This window comes from Panthera tigris, chromosome C1 (assembly GCF_018350195.1).
Source record: "Panthera tigris isolate Pti1 chromosome C1, P.tigris_Pti1_mat1.1, whole genome shotgun sequence".
NCBI classification, from domain to species: Eukaryota; Metazoa; Chordata; class Mammalia; order Carnivora; family Felidae; genus Panthera; species Panthera tigris.
This window is the reverse complement of record NC_056667.1, coordinates 43,135,350-43,158,055: the sequence shown is the minus strand read 5'-3', so window position 1 is coordinate 43,158,055 and position 22,706 is coordinate 43,135,350. Positions and strand designations below refer to the sequence as shown.

At 38.4% G+C, this 22,706-nt stretch overlaps 1 protein-coding gene across 2 annotated transcripts in view; it reads left to right on the top strand.

The window, feature by feature from the left end:
* Positions 1-22,706, top strand: part of NDC1 (NDC1 transmembrane nucleoporin) — a 47,158-nt gene that overhangs the window by 1,868 nt on the left and 22,584 nt on the right. For both annotated transcript variants that reach the window (XM_042997248.1, XM_042997246.1), the window contains exons 2-11: positions 222-342; positions 2,596-2,697; positions 5,338-5,512; positions 6,650-6,788; positions 11,602-11,710; positions 14,095-14,146; positions 16,819-16,954; positions 17,741-17,833; positions 20,051-20,132; positions 21,992-22,147. In XM_042997248.1, coding sequence (XP_042853182.1) covers positions 222-342; positions 2,596-2,697; positions 5,338-5,512; positions 6,650-6,788; positions 11,602-11,710; positions 14,095-14,146; positions 16,819-16,954; positions 17,741-17,833; positions 20,051-20,132; positions 21,992-22,147 — 1,165 coding nt within the window. The remainder of the gene's footprint in view (positions 1-221; positions 343-2,595; positions 2,698-5,337; positions 5,513-6,649; positions 6,789-11,601; positions 11,711-14,094; positions 14,147-16,818; positions 16,955-17,740; positions 17,834-20,050; positions 20,133-21,991; positions 22,148-22,706) is intronic.

The following is a 22,706-nucleotide window of genomic DNA, read 5'->3' as shown; positions in this document are numbered from 1 at the left end:
GTGATATTTAATGTGGCATTGGACTCTGGACTAATACAAGAATCAGTTCAGTGATAATTACAAGATTCTGTAGTCGTATGCAGTGTTATTCATAGGAGTAACCGTTATGATCTGGGTGTAAATATTAGTGTTTAACGTCCTGTATGAAAAGGTAGGATTTGCATAACTGGAATAACTGAAATAGTTTGACTTCATGATTGAGGGATTTTGTTTAATTATAGGTTTTGGGCTGGAGGATAGTTGCGAGTATTGTCTGGTCAGTGCTGCTTCTACCCATCTGTACCACAGTATTTATAATCTTCAGCAGCATTGATTTATTTCATCCTATTCAGTGGCTGTCTGGTAAGTGGTACTCAGTTTGGGGAAATCAAATTTACAGGACCTACTTCTCAGCATAAAAATTGTGTTATCAAATAATTTGTTTTTCATCACTGCCTATATTGATATGGCAAAACATTCACCTTGAGGTAATCTTAAGGCACTCCCTTTATGAATCACCTTTTCACTATATAATAATATTAGTAAACCTGTCAGACTGTATTATCATATAAGCAAAAAGATAATTAGAAGGTCACATAAATGAAAACGTACCTTAATTTTTGTTTGTTTGTCTTTTTTACTGCTTTTTTTTTTGACATTGTCTTTTTAAGGACGAGAACTGTTCCTTTTATCTATTTAAAAATTTGGAATAGAAAATATGACATCTGTCTCTTTAAAAAACCTGTCTAAAATTGAGACTACTTCATTTCTATATTGTGATTAATAAGAAAAAGAGAAGAGAGAAAAGGGGGAAAGAGTTAAAGACTAAGAAACATAGAGTTAAATGCAAAGAGTGATGAGGAGGAAAAGATTGGAGCAGACTAAATGTTTCTCCGTGGAGACAAAAAAGTCACTACATTTATTACAATATGATTATGTTAATAATACGACCAATTATTGCCATCTACTGTGTGCCACACACTGTACTAAGCACCTTAAGTATATTAGCTGTTATCCTTCCTACAACCCTATATAATAAAGAAGTATTATCCCTACTTTATAAATGAAGAAGCTGAGACTTGGTTGTATAAGTCTGTGCAGAGTCACACAGTTAGCGAGTAACTGAACCAGAATTTGAACATTGGTCTCTGACTTCAAAGCCTGTGTGTTTCCACTATGCTACACTAGAATTAAAAAGAGAAATGTTGCCAGGATAGGTTTTGAACTCTTTAAAGTTTAAAGCTTCTTGCCTAAGGCTAAGAAGCACAAATACTCTTAATTCTTTTTTATTTCCCTCTCCCCAACAAGAACGACAAATTTCTTTTGCTTTGGGAAGTGGAAAGTGTGTTGTTGATTTAACTTTCAGAAGAAAATGCCGATTTTCAGGGAGTCAGAAGCTTTACCTTGTGGTCTTTGGAGACATTGCTGCTAAAGAATTATAGTCGTGTTAAGTTTTTTGTTGAGACACCTCAGTCACTTCTTGCAGGGGTTCTACAAGGCAGATAAAATTAAGCCTTAAGCCAGCACAGGGATGGCAGGTATTTCTGTAACCACCTTGCCTGAGTCTGCATCGCTCATTGATCTTGGCCGTCTGGTCCCAACCTCCGAGTATTGAGCACTGAAATCGAGAACCATTACCAGTTGTTCTGAATTGGCACTTAAGAAAAGCTTTTTGCCATTTCACGGGCAAGGGTTTTTTAATCCTAGTAACACCTTCCCTCCAAATGGGATTTGATTTGTGCCATTTTTCTCATCAAATGTTTCTCATCTCTTTCAACTTTTGCTCACAAAGTCTTTTCAGAGAAACTGTGCTCTTCCCTTTCTTATTTCTAGTCACATGAATCAGTTCTTTCATTCTTTTAGTTCAGTATAATGTTTGGCTTTAATTGTGAATACTTAACAAATATTCTTTACTAATCTTGGTCAATAAATTATACTCCTAAAAATTATAGGTTTTATTATTAAGTCTCAGCCTATACACCAAATAGATTTCCTTGTTATTTCTCTTATTTATGTTTTTAGGTGTTTTATATACACATACATATTTTAAACTTGGCCATATTTTTGAAATGGAATATTTGCTTGTTCGGACTACTCTAAAATGTGAATGTTAGTATTTTACAGGAATACCGTGATTTTTAAATTTTTTTAATTCAGGTCACTTAGATGATTTATGCATTATGCTGTTTCCAGAAATGTTACATTTTTTGCTGTAGGAGCTAATTGCATTTATTAAGAAGAGATATGAAAAATACTATTTATACATTTTAAAAAGAAACCTTGTTGGTATATTACTAAATGTGGTACTTCTCTCTTTCACACGATGAAATACATTTGCATATGGTAGTATTTTGTCTGATGTTAACATCTGGATCATCTAAAGGAAATTCTAGTATAATTTTAAAAGACCCAGAGCTTGGTGTAAGTAACTCACACTGTAGTTCTTGAGTTGATGTTCTGTAGGACCTGTCAGCAGGGTATGAGTAAATTCTTAAAGAAAAGATAACTTTTACAATGAAACTTGCAGCTGTGGTTCAGACCCCTTTTCTATTGCAGTGTATTGATCGTGACTACATGACTGAATGAATTTACTAATTCATCTCTCTTGTGTTTTAGATTCTTTCAATGATCTATATAGTTCCTATGTAATTTTTTACCTCCTGCTGCTGTCAGTGGTAGTAGTAATAATAAGTATTTTTAACGTGGAGTTCTATGCAGGTGAGTTTTCAAATGTTAATTGTCTTAAAAATATGTGACTTTATATTATTAAGGGCATACTCAGTGCATTTTGTATGTAGGTGTATATAACAGGCTTGTTTTGAGTCAGTTTGAGTCAGTTTACGATATCTATACAGAATCATCTGCTTTGAATGTTTTAACTAAAAATTTATTTGAATGCCAGTTTCTCTGTGTTTAAAAATATTTAGAGGTTTGGGACACGTGGGTGGCTCAGTCAGTTAAGCATCTGACTCCCGATCTCAGCTCAGGTCTAGATCTCAGGGTCATAAGTTCAAGCCCCATGTTGGGTGTGAAGCCTATTTAAAATATTTAGAGCTCTTAGGACAAATATTATATGATTTCACTTATATAGTAGATTCCTAGAGTCATCAAATTCATAAAAACAGAAAGAATAATGGTTGCAGGGGCTGGGGGAGGAGGGAATGAGAAGCTGTTCTTTGACGGACACAGAGTTTCAGTTGGGCAGGATGGGAAAGTCTTGAGGTGGATGGTGGTGATGGGTATACAACAGTGTGAGTGAACTTATGCTGCAGAGCTACATGCTTAAAAATGGTTAAAATGGGGAAAAATGGTTAAAATGGTCAACTTCTGTATATTTTACCACAATAACAAAATTTAGACCTTTTAATAGTTTACAGCTGCTGTTAAAGCTGTGACTCAGCAGATGTATTATAAAAATAACTCCTTTATAGGGTAGGAGATCAGGACCAGATGATTTCTAAGGTCCTTTTCAAATATAAAAGTCTATAATTCTATAGTTAAAAAAACAACAACAACTGTATGTTTTGCCTTGGGAAAATCACCTGCTAGATTCCAGAGCTTTGTATTTTTTTCGGTTTCTCTTTTTACTCTTTATGCCTTTTCTGATTCCTGCATCTGTCCTTATGGTACTGTAAGAAGCTTTTTCTGACACTTCTTTTTTTGACACTACCATCGTCCCTCTCTTAGCTCTTCAGTAGTTGCTTCTTAGAGATGGGATAAAATTTCAAGTCCTACTCTGGATGTTATAATATATACCCTTTTCCCTTGCTTTCTTAATCCCTCACGCCTAGCTGATGGATCTCCTTTTCTGTTTAAGCCATACACAACTCTCCCTAGCTTATAGCATTGTGCTCTTTTACACAGTCCCACATTCCCAGGTCATCTTGATGTAGATGCCACACTAGGGCTGTCCAGCTTGTCATTCTTAAAGCCTGATTAGTCACTTTGAATCATTCCTTCAAAAGCATTCTATGTGCCATACATTGTATGGGGATAAGAGATGAGTATTATGGTCCCACTTGTCCCCAGAGGATCTCAGTTAATCAAACATATTCAATTACAATACACTGGATAGTATGGGAATATATAGGAATACATTTACCCAGCATGGGAAGCTTCGTGGAGGAGATGATGCTTAAACCAAGCCTTGAAGGATGAGTTGTATTAATTGGGAGAAGGAAAATGATGTTCCAGGGAAAAGATAAAGCACATAGAAAGGCTTAGGAGCACCTGGGTGGCTTGGTTGAGCTCCTGACTCTTGGTTTCAACTCAGGTCATGATCCCAGCATCGTGGGATTGAGCCCTGTGATGGGCTCTATGCTGAGTATGGAGCCTGCTTAAGATTCTTGCTCGCTCACTCTATCTCCATCTCCCTAGGCCCTTCTCCCTCACTTGTGTGCTCTCTTAAAAAAAAAAGGCTTAGAGACATGAGAAGCTTTGGTATGTTCAGAGCGTTATAAGTCAATTGCATGCTCAGTGGGTCTCATGGGCATTTCTGGGGGGCAGGGAGAGGGGATAGCAATCTCTTTCTCCAAACGTAAAACACCTAAGCCCTCTCCTTTCACAGGAATTTTTCATCTCTCTACTCTCTCTTTACTTGGAATCTGTTAAAAGAAGAATGTATAGGGGCGCCTGGGTGGCTCAGTCAGTTGAGCATCTGACTTTGGCTCAGGTCATGATCTCACAGTTCGTGAGTTTGAGCCCTTGTCAGGCTCTCTGCTGTCAACATGGAGCCTGCTTTGGATCCTTTGTCCCTCCCTCTCTCTGCCTCTCTCCAGCTCACTCTATCAAAAATAATAAATAAACATTAAAAAAAGAAAAGAATGTGTGTATGGGTAGGTCAGGAAACCCTCTGCTAGCTGTTTTCAAAAGTCAAAGTCAATATCCCTCCTACCCACACTCACCTGCCCTAGCACACTTCCTGAAAACTGTTTTTGATTATCAGAAGTATTAGAAATTCCTGTACAAGCATTTATTTTAGTATTCAGTGTTGTCATCATTTACCTAGTTTGTGGTTTAGTTTTTACAATTGGGCTATATATTGACAAGTTCAAATGCTGAAGTAAAGGTAACTTGTCAGAGGGCGAGCACTATCTTTCAAAAATGATCATTATTTGTTCTTTTATGGCACCTACAAGGTTGGCAGGGTAGACAGTATTTGAACTATTTTGATTAAACTATTTTAATTATTTTAACTTAGAATTCTTAATTTAGAGTTTTTCTTTACTTCACATTGATTCTGGGTTTCCTTGTGCCTTTGGAATATCTGTGCAAGGACAAGAGGGAACGATATGGTTCGTGTCCCCTGATCTCATATGCTACAGATTATAAAGCCACAGTAACGTGCTTTATTTGCAGTTGTGCCTTCCATTCCCTGCTCCAGACTGGCACTGATCGGGAAGATCATTCACCCTCAGCAGCTCATGCACTCATTTGTTCATGCTGCAATGGGGATGATGGTGGCTTGGTGTGCTGCAGTGATAACCAAGGGTCGATACGGTTTTCTTGTGGTTTCCTGCACTGGTACTGAGAGGTAATATGAAATCTGTTTTCTCTATGGAACTTGTTTAGTTACTAATCCAAAGGTGACCTGTATAGGTTAATAGTTTGTATTCTTTGTTTATTCTAGACTTACACGGAAGGTGCTTTTATACATAACATCAGATGTTTTTGATATTTATGCTTATTGAATTTCAGTAGTTTTTTTAAAACCGTTTTCTGTGCAAGGTGCTATGCCATGTGCTGTTGGATTTGTGAGAGTGATTCACACATACACTATAAGGTCTTTGAGAGTTAGGAACAGTAAGGGAATTAAGACATGGACACAAATGGATGTGATAGAAGAGAAATAGGAATTTATGTGAAGTGGGAGGGAATAAGAAAGTAATGTGTACACATTAAACCTGTGGCAGTTCAGAAAGCAGGGAAGATCATTGGCTTCTTGGAGGAGGTGGCATTTAGGTTGGAGTTTAAGGAAGGATTGTGTAGGGAGAATGAAGAAAAAACTTTAAAATAATTACAACCACCTTCTTCAGTAGTCCTTTTATCATTTTGAAACTGATACATTTCTTGAACACATGGCCCTGATAAAAATTTCAGGTTGCTATTCTGAGCTTAAAAAAAGATTACGGTAGTCTTAAGTTCCCTATTTTTTACCGCCTTTAAAATCTAGGGTTCACGAGTACTACTTAATACTTGATTTCCCTCCCTCCCGCCCCCTCCAGTTACTATTACATAGGGCTTTTTTTTTTCCCTAATGTGATAAATTTTCTTTAGTGAAAAGGGTCCTCTTGAGGGATTGCCCCTTTAGAAGAGATAGCACAGAGAGAAGGCCAAAGGCATGACCTCTCTAGCAGGCACGCACCGTTCAGTTCTAGCTCTCAGTCCAAATGCAGCGTACCTGCTTGTAAGCAGTGTTGCGTGCTATCACAGGGCATGTTCTTCCCATTGGCAGACTTCCACAGGAAGAGCTAAGGAGTTAACCTTTAGAGAGGTCAAATTCTCATGCATCCGGGAAAGGGTTTTAGTAATCTTTTGCCCACACTTAACCCAAAATGAGCCATTTAGTTAGCATTTGGGGCATGTCTTAAGTGATTATGTCAAAGTTTGAGCTTTCTAAAACAGTGGTTTGTGTCCTTGACTGTTGAATTAATAACCTTTTTCTCTCCAGTTTAAATAGCCCTGCTGCACAAACCTGCTTAAATGAGTATCACCTGTTTTTTCTCCTGGCTGGTGCATTTATGGGCTATAGCTACAGTCTCCTGTATTTTATTAACAACATGAACTATCTTCCATTTCCTATCATACAGGTAAGATATCATTTGAGCATTACGTTATGTCAGAATTTAGCAGAATTAAAATCGTATATGTGTATATAACTGGCCTCATCTGATTGATTCAAGATTTGATCAACAAAACTTAGGACTGAGATCATCAAAATGCCATTTGGAGAAGAGTGATTTGTTTTCATGAGACTTTAGCATATGTTGGAGAGCTGTAGCTGCCCTTCACACTGCCACTCTGAGGATACTGCTTTGCCCCACTCTTTCCCCCGCTGCTAGGTAGTGGCAGTTGCTGTGACCTAGCAGGGCTGGGGGAGGAGGAGGATGACATTCATGCAGTGTACTTCTGTGCAGCTGCCAGCTTCCTTTTGCACCTAAGAACTCATGGGCTTGAGGATGTTCACGTAAGTACAGAATGCCAGTTACTGTCTCAGATCTTTTCCAGAATGAGGCATGGTGTATTTAAATAAATCAAACAGTTTGACTGGTTTGACTGAATAGTTTAAACTATCTTTCAGTTAGGTTTTTAAAAATCTAATCTGGTAGGAGTCTTTGGTGGAACTCAGAACCACCTCCTTTGGCAGGAGAGAGAAAGATTGGTTGAGATTTCTCCTGTGGCGTGAAGGCTGTCTCCAGACTGTTCCCACTCTTCCTGACTGTGCTCTGACTCGCTTCATTCCTGTGCTGTGGCAGGCTAAGGACTGGGCTTTGGAGCAAAACTATTAGAACCAGCCCTTTCCCACTGAGACCCAGTCTGGTGGGGAGGGAGGAATGTGCAAACAAATGATGTATCGTGAGAGTGTGAGAATGTAGATTAGGGTTCTCCTGACTGCACTGAAGGTCCCATATGCCTGTTGCTTCCATGAGAACGATCTGTTAAAAATAGACCTATTGCAAGGAGATAGCGCTCACAGAAAAAGCTGGCGAGGGCACCTGGGTGGCTTAGTCGGTTAAGCGTCTGACTCGGTTTCGGCTCCAGTCATGATCTCACAGTTTGTGGGTTCAAGCCCCACGTTGGGTTTTGCACTGACAGTGCAGAGCCTGCTTGGGATTCTCTCTCCCTCTCTGTCTGCCCCTCCCCTGCTCATGCTCTGCTTCTCTCTCTCAAAAATACATAAACATGAAAAAAAAAGAACAGGAGCTGGCCCTTACCTCCCTGCGGTCTGTGAGTGTATGAAGGAAGAGTCCTGGTTAGAAATTCCTCACATCTTGAGAAGATGAATTAAAACCAGAGTGTCAGCTTTGCCACCTTAAAATTTTAGGAGGAAAAAACCCCAAATTCTGTACAGAAATATCCATGCTAAATCATATTTGATCCAAATGTAATTAAGAATATAAAGAATAAACGTGTTAGAGAAAAACGAGATACCCCGAAATCACATTCTTCTCCATGAACCTCAGTTGATGCAAAAGAGCACAAGTAGGAACGGTCCGGTAACTGATGGTGCCTGCCGGTAGAGGGTTCCCGCTGTGTAAAGTCACATTTGTTTTTTTGTTTCTTTTTTTTCTAAATGTTTATTTTTGAGAGAGAGAGAGAGAGAGAGAGAGAGAGAGAGAGAGAGTAAGTGGGGGAGGGGCAGAGAGAGAGAGAGAGAGAGAGAGAGAGAGAGAGAGAGAATCCTAAGCAGGCTCTGAGCTGTCAGCACAGAGTTGGACGTGGGGCTCGAACTCATGAGCCTTGAGGTCATGACCTGAGCCGAAGTTGGACGCTTACCTGACTGAGCCACCCAGGTGCCCCAGTAATGTCACATTTTTAAAATTTTACTACTAAAGTTTTTGTAATTTCTTTTGATAAAATTTTATTTTATTAGAAATAGAGACAGAGTGTGAGCAGGGGAGGGGCAGAGAGAGGGAGACACAGAATCTGAAGCAGGCTCCAGGCTCCGAGCTGTCAGCACAGAGCCCGATGCAGGGCTCGAACTCCAGAACTGTGAGATCGTGACCTAAGCCAAAGTCAGACGCTTAACTGACTGAGCCACCCAGGCGCCCGGTCCTTTGATAAAAATTTAGATTTATTTTTATGCCCATGAAGTTTCTTTTCTTTCTTTTTTTTTAAGTTTTTTTTTTTTTTTTTTTTAGTGTTTTTATTTATTTTTGAGAGAGAGACAGGGAGACACAGAATCCGAAGCAGGCTCCAGGGAGCCCAATGCGGGGCTCAAACTTGTGAACCACAAGTTTATGACCTGGGCTGGGGTCAGATGCTCAACCGACTGAGCTACGCAGGCGCCCTGAAGTTTCTTTTCTAACGGTAATATTCAGCTTTGGCTTCAGATTCAACTTTGGCAGAACGTTAACTTTTAACATTGGGCCATTCTGTATTTGGCCAAAATCTTTTTTGGGGGCATCTCTCATAACCATGAGTGTACAGGAACAGTGTTGTTTGGTCTGCCCAGGTGGGTGTTATTCTCCAGCCCCGGGGATGGTTGGAACAGGGGTTTTATGGGTGGATGCAGTGGAGTAAGGGAGGTACAGGTTTTTGGCAAGAGTAGTTGAAATGATGGATCTTTGTAACCAGGATCATAGTTTCTCATCCACCAAGTTTGTAACTGTCTTTGCCTGGCTGGATAGATTTGCCTCTTCAGAAGATTGATGGGGAAGGAACATACAATAGCTTAGCCTTCTTTGATTAGCCCTAAGAGCATGGTGCACATCGTATGACCTTTCCTTATGCACTTCAGTTGCTAAGGAAAGCAATATTGATAGGAACTTGCAAGCTTAAAGTGAGATCAGGCCCATTTGTTCTTCTGAACCTCCATAAAATGAGATGATGGTAATAGCTGTTTACTTTTTTTCTTTAACTGGCCAAGCTGACCAGAGAATGTTAGACCTTAAATTTTTTTTTTTTTTTATAAGCATAACGGCATTATTATTAGCATCGCCATCATTATTATTTTTGGTGCTGCCTGTCAGCTTACGTCCTAAGAGTAGAGTGGTAACACTATTTTTATTATAAAATATTCCAATACCGTAGATAAAACAAAAGTTTCCTTTAGTCATTCTGCTGCCAATCTCAATCTTTGCCTCAGAGATCACTGTGACCAGTTTAGTGTATGTTCTGCTAAACCCTTTACTGTATAGTTACATATATATTATATATATGTAGGATGGAGCTTCCATATATATTTTGTAGGATGGAGCTTCCATAAAGTTTTATATGGTACATATTATTCAGTAACTGCTGTTTTCATGTAACAGTATGAAAAATTAGCTCTTTTTAAAAATCTAATTCTAAGCAATTTACCATTAGCCTATTCGTTTTTCTTTAAACTAGCCTATAGAACTACAACCAGTTCCATTGTCCTTATTGAGTTCTTAATGATAGACTGATGGGGAAAAACAGAACATCAGCATAGAGTAGGAGACAAAGAAGTGGATGAACATCAGGACAGGGCTTGGCAAGCTCTAGGCCAACAAGACTGAAAGTATTAAGTAAGATAAGATTTATAGAGCCTGGCACATAGTTAATACTCAGTGAGGGGTAGTTTATAGCCACATCACAGAAGAAACCCACTAGGGAATTGGGGAGCACGAAGAGGTTCTATTAGTTATTCTCTGCATATTTACTGATATGCCTACCTCTTTGCCTAACCTCTTTGGATAGTTGTGAGTAGTGGTTGAGGTGAGAGCTTCAGTAGGAACAGTATAGGAACTATAGCCTTTCTATTGGGAGATCGAGGTAAGAAGGTAGCACCCAGGGGCTGTGCATAATTGTGCCGCTCTGTATCTTGGACTTTGAATATATCCAAATAAACCAGGACACTTGAAACTGTGTGGTTAGTGACCAAGTATTCATATGGGATGCTTTTTGAAAGATACTGTAGGAGTTCACAGACATTGTATGAAGCTGTAATTTCCACCTGAGTAATATAATTATTTGCTCTTCTTTAGCTCCTGAAATTCCTTAAAGAAGGATCAGCCATAATAGAAGCAGAAAAGAAGACCAGAATTTGGGAAATTCATCTTTGCTTCATTAAATTTCCTTTAGATTCTGCCCAATAATTTAAAAATAGTTTTCCATTGGCATTTTTGGGGCAGGGAGGGGAGAGGAAAGAAGCAAACAAGCCTTATTTTACAAGAAGTATAGTTCGTTTTTTTTCCAGGAAAAAAGCATTTCATATTTTTTAATTGATTTTTCTCTCTTGGATGATTAGAATAGAAGATACCCATTAATGCACTGTTTGGCTGGGTCAGCCTTCTTATCTCACAGATAATTAGGAGACATGACTTGCTCAGTGCTACACAGAGAGGAGTACTGAAACTCAGGTCTCCCGACTCAGTCTCGTGTCTTCTGCCTATTTTTCTTGTAGACAGCATTTGAAAACATTGAGTGTAGAGGCAGTATGCAGAAGATTGTAGTCTCTGAAACCAGCCTGCCTGGTTTAAAATCTCAGATTTTCCTTTTGCTAGCTGTTAAATTGGTTAAGTCGCACCTTGGCTTCCTCATTGGTAAGATGAGGATAATAATGGAACCTCCTTCATAGCGTTGTACTTAGAGTAGTACCTGGTACATGCTAAGTGGCCAAAGAATGTCAGCTGCTGCTGCTGTGATTATCATGTTTTTTGTATGTACACACTCTATTTCCATAGTCTTTAGTATAACTATAGATATTGTTAATTTTGTCATTTCTGATCTCCTATTAATGAGATGTTGTATATGTAAATATTAAATATTTTAACACCAGAAATTGTTGATTTTTTACCTCTGGAATAAACTTCATCTTTTTATGCATTGATTATTATTTTTTTTTTATTATGTGGACTGTTTTAGTGTTTGCTTTAGAATGAACTAGAACCTCTACTTGGAAGTGTCCTTTGATTCTGTTTTTCTTTTTTTTCTCAGCAATACAAGTTCTTGCGCTTCAGGAGATCTCTGCTCTTGTTAGTTAAGCATAGTTGTGTGGAATCACTGTTCCTGATTAGAAATTTCTGCATTGTGTATTATTTTCTTGGTAAGAATTTCTGCTTTTTGATACAGTGTATGTGTTAGCTCACAGCTCAGAAAATGTCAATTAACCAAGTCATTTTTGGTTTTGTTTGTTTCTCAATTGTAGGTATGTGACTAGCCTGATTCAATGTTTAGATTGTTAAAGAGTATTTATTAAGTTAAGGGAAAATATTGTTAAAGAAAATGTATGTACAAACAATGGAATATTATTCAACCTTAAAAGAGAAGGAAATCCTGTTATGTGTTACAACATGGATAAAACTTGAGGACAACATACTAAGTGAAATAAGCCAGTTGCCAAAAGACAAATACTGCATGATTCCATTTACATGAGGTGTTACTTGAAGCAGTCACACTCTTAGAAATAGAAAGTATAATTGTGGTTGCCAGGGGCTGTGTGGGGGAAGGAAAAAAGAGAGTTGTTGCTAAGTGGGTAGAGAGTTTCAGTCTGCAAGGTGAAAAAGTTCGGGAGATCTGTTGCACAAGGTGCATATAGTGTCTGTACACTTCATGGTTAAGCTGGTTAATTTTGTTGTGTGGTTTTTACCATGATAAAAAAAGAAGAAAATATATGTCATTTTGTCATTCTATAAATAACATACTCTTTTTTTATAACCTTTTGTAACTTGGTACTAATATACTAGAATATCCTGCTGCTAAGGGAAACATAGAATTTATTAACATGAATTTTAAGCACAGAAATATAGCTTATTTAATATAATGAGGCAGATCAAGATGAATGGAAAACATTAATCTCAATAGCAACATATAATAGTATAATCAAAATTCAGCATCCTAAAATACTGTTTTCAGACTACAGGTTTCCCCCATTATCTGAAAGTGGAGTGTTCCTGGGAAACTTTGTAAGCTGAAATGGCACAGAGTGAAGAAGCAATTACTGTTGATTTATATAGAAAGATTAAAAAAATTGTTTTAAATGTTTATTTTTGAGAAGACAGAGTCAGAGTGTGAGCCGGGGAGGGGGCAGAGGGGGGAAACCCAGAATCCAAACCAGGCTCTAGGCTCTGAGCTGTCAGCGCAGAGCCCGATTCAGGGCTCAAACTCAGGAACCCTGAGATCATGACCTGAGCTGAAGTCAGATGCTCACCTGATTGAGCCATTCAGGCACCCTGATATGGAAAGATTTTTGAGTATCCCAAAATAACCTCTCTTAGGCTTTTCTGATACTTTAGGACGCATCTTGCTAATGGATGCACAAAACAAATTGAGGTAAAGCACAGATGCTCACAGACACAGTTCAAAGCTTTGGAGGCTTGATGCTGAGCTGCAGGAAGGAGCCTGGTGGGGCTGCTCTTGCTGCTCAGGGTGTGCTGCCTCTATACAGCAGCTGTTCGGCTTGGTGCAGAACAAATGCTGAATGTTGTTTGCACTTTTCTGCCTTTTTCATAAATTTGGATTTCTTTCAGTTAGAACAAGTGCTAGCGTAGGCCTTTCATAAAAGCGAAGTGGCATAACATGAACTTTCAAAAAGCAGGGGATATCTGCATAACTTTCTGATCCTACTTTTTTCTATGGAATCATTTTATAGAATTGTTTTTACTGGGTCTGGGCTGTTCTGTTGTCCACTTCTTTCATCCTTAGTTTATATAACCCATTGTTTTACATAGCTCTTACAACTGCCATTCTGATGTTAACACCTTGTTGTTTTTTTATTAACCTACTATCTTCATTCAGCCTGGATGTTTCCCCACCATTGTACATTTGGGCTGACATAGCAGCCGTGTGACTATTTCCGTGGTCAACTATTTCTTCTAGAACTCTGTACATGTTCCATTCAGATTTCATTTCATATGTTAGCACTTTTCATTTCTTTGTTGCACTTGGGTCTTTTGGGCCAGTTTCTTTCAGTTATTCATTTTTATAAAATGTCATGTGGGCTTTTCATAGGAAACAAGGAGGCGACACAATGTTATGCTTTGCTGTCTGCGCCTGAACTGAATAACAGATGTCAGTGACCAATCACAAACAGACTTAGAAAGAAGGGATGTGATTAGTCACAGATTGTGATGTGTTTCCATTATCTACATACTGATTTGTGTACTGAGAAGCTGGAAATATATTCAGTTGCTCACTGTAAATATACCATTGGCAACTGAAATTTGAATTATGCTGTTGGGGGACTAGTGTGATTTAACTAAACCACCACTGAAATATGACTGAAATATATGCATAATCAGACCTGTGCAAAGCAAGGACTTCCTGCATTTAGAAATTATTCTCTTTTCCTGCCCATTCCTGATCAAACAACCTAGCGTTTTGACCCAGGTCTTAGTGTCTACTTGGTCATCTCATCATCCTCATGTTACAAAGTATGATTAAGATTTATTAACCTTTTATGTTTATAGCATTGTATTTTTTTCCTGTCAGGCCATATTCCCAAAGCTTGGATTAGCACTGCAATGGACCTTCAGATAGATGAGTAAGTGATATATGAAAAGTCTGATTTTTAAATGTTAGTTGTTTCCATCATTGTAGGTGTTTACCACTTTCCAGGTATTTTGTTTAGATTTAGCCTTTAAATTTTTAAAGTTGAAAACCAATTGTTTTCATTTTGGAATATACCTAGTTCATATAACTCAAAATTCTAGTGTCATATAAAAGAGTATACAGTTAAGAATAATCCTTTTGCTCCTGTCTCTAGTCACCAAGGTTCCTCTCCCTGGAAATTAGCAGTGATAATTTGTTTTTTGTTATATATAGCTTTTATATTCTAGAAAAGTGGACTTCTTGAGTTGCATGGGCATACCTCTCTTGTTTTTCTCCTCAGTAATCATTCTCTGCTATTGTGGTAGGTAAGCACAGTGCTATGGTATTGTTTTAACTTTACCACTAAAGAAACCAAAATTGAGCAGGGTCATATGACCAGTTGAAGGTCAATAAGTGATAATCGAGTGGCAGCACTAGGGTGTCTTACTCTGGTTCTTTCCCATGTACTTTGCACATAGATAAGGCTTTAATCTTTATTTGGAAAAAAATGTAAATTTCTCTATCAGTATTTGTTCTTTTAATTTTTATTATTCTACTGTGAGACTTTTTATATCATGTAGATTTAACTAATAACATTTTGGGGGGGTGGGGATGTTGACATTTGTAGGTGTTTGAGATATTATGGTTTCTACATTGTGTATTTCAATTTCTAACTTTTTTTTTTTAATGTTTATGTATTTATTTAGAGAGAGAGAGATAGAGAGCGAGCAGGGGAGGGGCAGAGAGAGAGGGAGACAGAGAATCCCAAGCAGGCTCTGCACTGTCAGCGCGGAGCCTCATGCAGGGCTTGAACATACGAACCGTGAGATCATGACTTAAGCCGAAATCAAGAGTCTGAGCCACCCACACACCTCTCAATTTCTAACTTTTAAAAGTTTCTAGGTAAATTTAGTTTTGTCCTCGGTTTAATTGCTAGATAATGAAACCATATGCATGGGTCATTTATGTTAGTCTGGATTTTACATTGGGTCTAATGGAAAGAGAAAAATGATAATGACATTTGATTGTAATTGAACATAGTATTTTTTTCCTTCTTTCACTTGAAATACACTTTATTTGTATGGCAGTGTCAAATATCCTGTTCTTAATATATGGCAGATACTTAAAATCTGAAAATAACTTTATTCTCCTAGAAACTGTAAAGCACTATGCTAGACACACCTAACATCAGGTGTTTTAAATGTCAGAATAGCCCTAAGAAAGAAGAGGGGTGTCTGGGTGGCTCAGTCAGTTGAGCGTCCAACTTTGGCTCAGGTCATGATCTCACAGTTCGTAGGTTCGAGCCCCGTGTCAGGCTTTGCTGAAAGCTCAGAGCCTGGAGCCTGCTTTGGATTTTGTGTCTCCCTCTCTCTCTGCCCCTGCCCTGCTCACATTCTGTCTCACTGTCTCTCAAAAATAAACATTAAAAAAAAAAACAAAAAACACCTTTTTTTAAATAAAAAAAAAGAAGTAAAAAGAAGAGATTATGGTACCATTGTATGGATGAAGAAATTGAGTGTGGGTTAGGTCAAGCAGTTAAAGGTAATCACAACACACCTAGATGGCAGAACCAGAGGTTCTAATCCTGTTTTAAAATTACTAGTTGTGTGATTGTAGGATTATGATGACTTTGCTAATTGATCTACTCAAGGTTTTGGTAAAGTAGTGTTCCCTTTATTTAGCCTTCTAACAGAGTTTCTTAAATTATTATTTTTTTAAGTTTATTTATTTATTTTTGAGAGAGAGAGAGAGAGAAAGCGCCAGCTGGGGAGGGGCAGATAGAGCAGGAGAGAGAGAATCCAAGCAGATTCCTTGTGCTCAACTCAGAGCCCCAATGCGGGGCTCAATCTCACAAACCATGAGATCATGACCTAAGCCAAGATCAAGAGTCAGTCATTTAACCAACTGAGCCACCCAGGTGCCCCTTAAATTATTTTAAAAGTAAAGATTGTGATTTTCTGATAGTGCTATGTGCTCCCAACTATTGTGGAACCGTTTTTTTAGGGTGTACAGATAGAGCCGAAATTTGGCCCAGGAGAGGTGCTAGTCCTATTGAATGATTATGTGTCAAGCTACAAAGTAACAGTAAAATTTTACCCAGCTGCTAAGGGTTGGCTTACAGGCTTGGCTCATTCTTTCTCCATAGGAAATGACAGTGAAGATTTGGAGCACAAGAAACTGAGCATAAGTTTAGGTCTCTTCTTCATTTAAGGCTCCCTTATGTAGTTCGTAAGTAGGTATTAGGGAAAGAATTGTATAGGGTGCAAAAGGAGGGGAGTCTATAGCACCATTATTTATTTATTCATTACAAAAATTTTTTTAAATTTTATTTTTGAGAGAGAGACACAGAGCATGAGTGGGGGAGGGGCAGAAAGCGAGGGAGACACAGAATGTGAAGCAGGCTCCAGGCTCTGAGCTGTCAGCACAGAGCCTGATGTGGGGCTCGAACTCACAAACTGACATCATGACCTGAGCCGAAGTCAGACACTTAACCGACTGAGGCACTCAGGCACCCCCGTATCACCATTATTATTAATAAATAAGATTGATTTGTCATTGTGAAGCTGTTGAATGCTGAGATTGTATTTTCCCCATTGGATTAAATAGTAATTTCTGCTTTCATAGGCAGTTTCATAGGCCTCTTGACACTCTGAGTGGCCTCTTGAATCTCTCATTACTCTACCATGTCTGGCTATGTGGTGTCTTTCTTCTGATGACTTGGTATATCTCATGGATACTCTTCAAAATCTTTGCCACAGAGGTTAGTATTGAGTTTTTTGTTAGTACATTTGTGTTTTAGAGTGCACGGGTATTTTTAGCAGAGCACTAAGCAGTATGCTATTGTGCCTAAAGCCATTCTGATAAATTGGGTTTTGGTCTCTTTTCTGAGGCTTTACTAGGGATGTATCATTTGTAACCATAATTCGCTGTGTGTGTGTGTGTGTGTGTGTGTGTGTGTGTGTGTGTAAGGAACAGTGTTAGTGTTCTTGCTCTTTGGAAACTAAACTGCATGAACTGCTGGTGGAACTTACTGTGCTTTATCTGTAGTGTAATTCTCATTCCTCTAGTGAGCACATGCTAAATGCCTGAATTTTAAATTAGTTTTACATGCTATCGATATAGCTAGTCTGAAAATACTCAATATAAAGCAATAAAATATTTGTTCTTTGAAGGAAAGTCTTAAAATTTGTATAGAAATTATTTTAAATGAATGGGAATTACATTGTCTTTATCATCCAGGTGTTTATCTTAGGAAATGAGTGTTTGTTTTTCAGTTTACCATCTTTGTAGGTTTGTGCCCTTCAGTGGCTTCAGAGAATCTTTGTTACTGGAAGCCAGAGATTTAATAAAATGGGGAGAGTAACATTTCAGAAAGTAGTGTGTTTAGGTATATGTAATTTTGATGCAATCCATTACTAAAACACTGAAGATGTTAATTTGGTTGTATTGTTTCCTGTTGTAATAAATTTCAGTTAGTGCTAAGTTACTGAATAGAGTCAAGAAAATAATCATTTTCATAGTCTTTATATTTGATTATACTTGATAGGCTCATCTGTTCCCTGTTCAGCCACCATTTTCAGAAGAGTCGGACGAATGCCTCCCGAAGGTCTTAAACAGCAATCCTCCCCTCATCATAAAGGTGCCTGAGCTATGTGTTTTGTGTCTTCACGCAGTAATCTCGAACCTATTTATGAAATGGACTTAATATTTAGCGTATTTAGATCTATTTTTTGAGGGCCTACAATATTCTAGCACCAGTATTGTAAAACATCAACTACACACTGCATGGAATGCCATTCACTTTCTTAGTTTTCATTCCAAGTGACTAAAATGCAAGGATATATTGCAGTGTGTATATACAAGCTAAGCTAATTTGTGCAAACTAAACTATACTTAGATTAGACATAAAAATATTTCCTGGCACAAAATACTATGATATACAACCGTATGTGTGCATTAGCTTTTCATAAACTTATAATTATAGCGAAACAAAATACTGTTTTGTTTTATTTATTATGGAGTCGACATGTTTTTACTCATGTACTATTTTTTAAAAATTTTTTTTAATGTTTGTTTATTTTTGAGAGAGAGAGACAGTGTTGAGTGGGGGAGAGGCAGAGAGAGAGGGAGACAGAAACAGAAGCAGGCTCCAGGATCTGAGCTGTCAGCATAGAGCCGACACGGGGCTCGAACTCACAGACCGCGAGATCATGACCTGAGCCAAAGTCGGACGCTCAAACGACTGAGCCACCCAAGGGCCCCTACTCATGTAGTATTGTTGGTTGTTATGATCAAAGGTAGTACTTGGTAGGTACACATACAATGAGCTGTCTTAAAAGATGAATAATGAGGGGCACCTGGGTGGCTCAGTCGGTTGAGCAACCAAGTTCGGCTCAGGTCATGATCTCGCGGTTTGTGAGTTCGAGCCCTGCATCGGGCTCTGTGCTGACAGCTCAGCCTGGAGCCTGCTTCGAATTCTGTGTCTCCCTCTCTCTCCGCCCCTCCCCTGCTCATGCTCTGTCTCTCTCTGTCTCAAAAATAAATAAAACATTAAAAAAAAAAGATGAATAATGATAATGATCCTAAATTAAATTTTAATCAAAAGAGTTTAAAGAAGTTCTAACAAATTTACAAATTAAACTAAGAATAAATTGTTTTGATTCAAATTGCATTTTGAAATTTTAAAGTAGATCTATACATAATATGTGTGATCCTGTTAAGAAGTCCTAGTACTTAAAAAATAATTCAAAGAAAATGGAACCCAGAGTTTGGAATACATTCCGAAAAGTTGTAAACGAATAAGAAAATGAACCAGTGAGGTTCTGATTACCGTTAAACATCAATTATGAGTAATTTATTAGATATACAAAAATATCAGCTACTCATTTGGTTATTTAACATATCTTTATTTACTGGGTAGGTGTCAGTCATTGCTAGTTGCTTAAGGCATAATAACGAGTAAGATGTAGCAAGCCTAATGGAAAAGGCAGATACACAAAATAATGAAAATTTATTGTGATGAGTGCAGTGGGAGCCACTTATTCTGCTTGGAACCAAAATAGGAAAGCTTCATAGAAGTGATGGTGTCTTGAATGATGAGTGAACGATTTTGCCAGGAAACAAAATGAAGATTTTCAGTAAAAAAAAGTTCAACATATGTTGTGTGTCTGCTGTGTGCCAGGCACTGCCTTTGGATGTGGTAGCAAGTAAGATGCTGTCCCTGCCTCAGAGTTTAGTGGGTGGAACCAGATGAGACAAGTAAACAGGCAGTTACAATAAATTATGTTAAGTGTCATGGTTGAGAGCTGTGTAAGTATATGTTGATGTGGGGGAGGCCTGGGAAGTTCTAGAAGGAAGTGATGTTTTAAGTGTCTCACCATAGAGATGGGAGAGAACACAGAGAGTTTCTTGTAGCTGGAGCCTACAGTGGGTAGGGTAGCTTACAGAGGGTAGAGGCAAGAAAATTCTGGGAGTCTGGAAAGGAAGGTTATGGCCAGCTTGATTGACAAACTGAATTTCCTTCATGAAAAATTTCAGCGACTTCCCCTTACATATAATACTGAGCCCAATTCATAACTAAGATTTCATATAGACGTTAAAACAATGAGGGGCACCTAGGTGGCTCACTTCATTAAACGTCTGACTTTGACTCAGGTCATGATCTCGCGGTTTGTGAGTTCACGCCCCACATGGGCCTATTGTCAGCCCAGAGCCTGCTTCAGATTCTCTCTCCCCCCGTCTCTCTCTGTCCCTTTCCTGCTTGCGCATGCGTGTGCATGCGTGCGCTCTCTCAAAAATAAACATTAAAAAAAAAAAGTTAAAACAATTAAATAATGTTTGTTTTTTTCCCTTTTAGTATTTGGCCTTGCAGGACCTGATGTTGCTTTCTCAGTATTCTCCCTCACGAAGACAAGAAGTTTTTAGCCTTAGCCAACCAGGTATTGCTAAAAGTAACAGATATAGGCATGTGTGTGCAGAAGGTATTCCACTTAAAATTTTTGGTGACAGAGATGTATTTAATAAAATACACAACTGTTGAGTCCATTAAATGAAGTATTGATTTTAATGCACCTAAATGTTTGCATTGCTGTGGTTAGAGGTTATATTTCCAGGAAAGGTATTTTAAAACTTTCTTCAGCATCCTCATTCCCTTACCCTGAAGAAATGATGAGGTAGATTGACAGTTTTAGAGCAGAAGAGTACAGTTTAAGTATCCTCAGAGTTTTCATGTTACAAAGTGTCTTGAATATCAGGTGGTCTAATTCCCTAGATGGGGGATCTAAGTCTCAGAGAGATTAAGTGGTTTATTTACAGTTAATGTCAGAGTTGGAATAAGAAATTCTGTCATCTGACTCCCAAGTGCAGAGCTCCCTCCTTCTGTCATGTTACTTTGCCTCCCTTTAAAAAAAAGTAAAAAATAACTGGATTTGATGGTGACCGGTGGATGCCCTTGGCAACTCTGAAACACTTTTCCACTGTCAGTTGTTACAAACTCATCAAGACTGCAACTATGCCAGTGCTCTGCCTGTTCCTGGATGGAAAGCATTCCAGCCTAGCCACCAATGAACAACCTAACCTAGGTAGCTTTTAATCTCTGTAATCAGCTCTTCATTATTTTGCTAAACTTGCCAATTCCCACATTATAAAAGAAACTTTCTATGGTTAAATGTTACATGGAAATGAAATTCAGTTACATAAAAATATAAATGATTGGAGCCACACTCTCCTTTTAGTAGCATGAAAAATCCAGAGCTGATGCTGTGGAAAATTAACTAGCAATTCTTTTTTGTCAGACTTAGGTTCACTTAGGAATTCTCTATGCATTAAATATTTTCACCAGATATTCCAGTGAACTGTAACAAGGTGACATGTTCTCTGCTAGAGAACTTACATTCTAGGGCATATTATTAAAATTTCCCTGGACAATCACATAGTTGCTTATTGGTTCTGAGTTACAGCAGTACAAAACATTCTGGGACCTACTGATGAAGTATTTTGTTTGCTTGGAGGTTAAGTGGTATTCCTCTTGAGCTGTAGATGGGGGAAGTGTTTAAGGGGGGCTCTAAATGAAGACAGAAAGGTTATTTGGCACCCAGAATGAGAAACAAGTTTTCAGTGGACTCCTTGGCTATTCTCAACATAGAAAGTAGCATGGTTGATTTTTATGTGGCAGCTGTGGGAGAGAAAGGTCTTAGGAAATGAAAAGGTAATGAGAGTAAGGGAATTTTTACAAAATTGTGGATCATACTAGTTTCAGTTAAATAATAACAGATATGTGTATAAAATATGATCGTTAGGAATAACATGTCATTCCTACAGACATAGTAAGAAATAGGGGCCATTGTAAATGAAAATGTAAGGAAGCTTAGTGGGCCAGACACAAGTTTATGGGTCACTGGGGGCCGTGGGGCACATCTCATGAGACATGCCTGTATTCATTGTCTTCGTCTTCAGTCTGTTCAGTGCTGGTAGGGAAGTAACTCTAGTCTTTTTCATTCACACCATCCTGTAGTATTTGGCTTTATTTTAGCAACCAATTTGGCAGGTTTTTTGTTTTTTCTTTTTTAATGGTAAGATGGCAAGTTTTCGCTTGTAGACTTTTTGTAAAATTATTTCGTACAAATATTTATTGAACTCCTTCTGTGTAGATGGCAGTGGTGTAAATAAATAGCTTAGCCGCGGCAAGTGGACCTTCATGCAAAGTGCAATGTAGTGTTTCTTGCAGAGTTTTCTCCTCACTTTGAGAGGAGACTCTAAGATTATGTACATTTTAAAAGCTGGTTTTTTGACCCCTTAGGTGGACATCCCCACAATTGGACAGCCATTTCAAGGGAGTGTTTGAGTCTTTTAAATGATATGACTCAGAAACTGGTTCTGTATCAAGAAGCAGCTGCTACGAATGGGAGAATGGTGTCCTCGTATTCTGTGGAGCCTAAGAAATCGAATTTTCCAGGTAATGCCTGTACTAGTGAGAGAGGGCAAAGTACATACATTTTGTTTCCTAAGAAAGATGACAGTAGTTAATCTAAGGATATGTATACATGAGTGTGAAGGAGTTTTAGGGAAATCCTAAATTTTTAGGGAAAATTGATCTCATAAGTGGGATATTGTACTGAACCAAGAAGAAGGCCTGAGTATCATTGTAGATTGAAGAAATTAAGTCTGGTGTGCTGACGGTGTTAAGAAGGTTAACTGTGGCTCATCAAATAGAAGGAAGCGTCAGCTTCCTCAGGTACAAAGCCAGGTGAAGCTTTACAGGTAGTACTGGTGCAGTATCCCGGACACAAAAAGTTGCTGGCCAGTGCCCAGAGAAGAGTAACTGCGTGACTGAGTGATTTCATGGTGGGGGCATCGCATTCATGGTTTTCAGAGAGCTTGATAGAATGTTTGAAAGATGAAAGCCGAGGGGAAGAAGTACAGTGGAGGAACCTAGGCTATTTGACCAAATTCCTTATGTCAAAAATTGCCAAGGAACGTAAGACTAACGAACGGACTTAATGTTCACCTGCCTT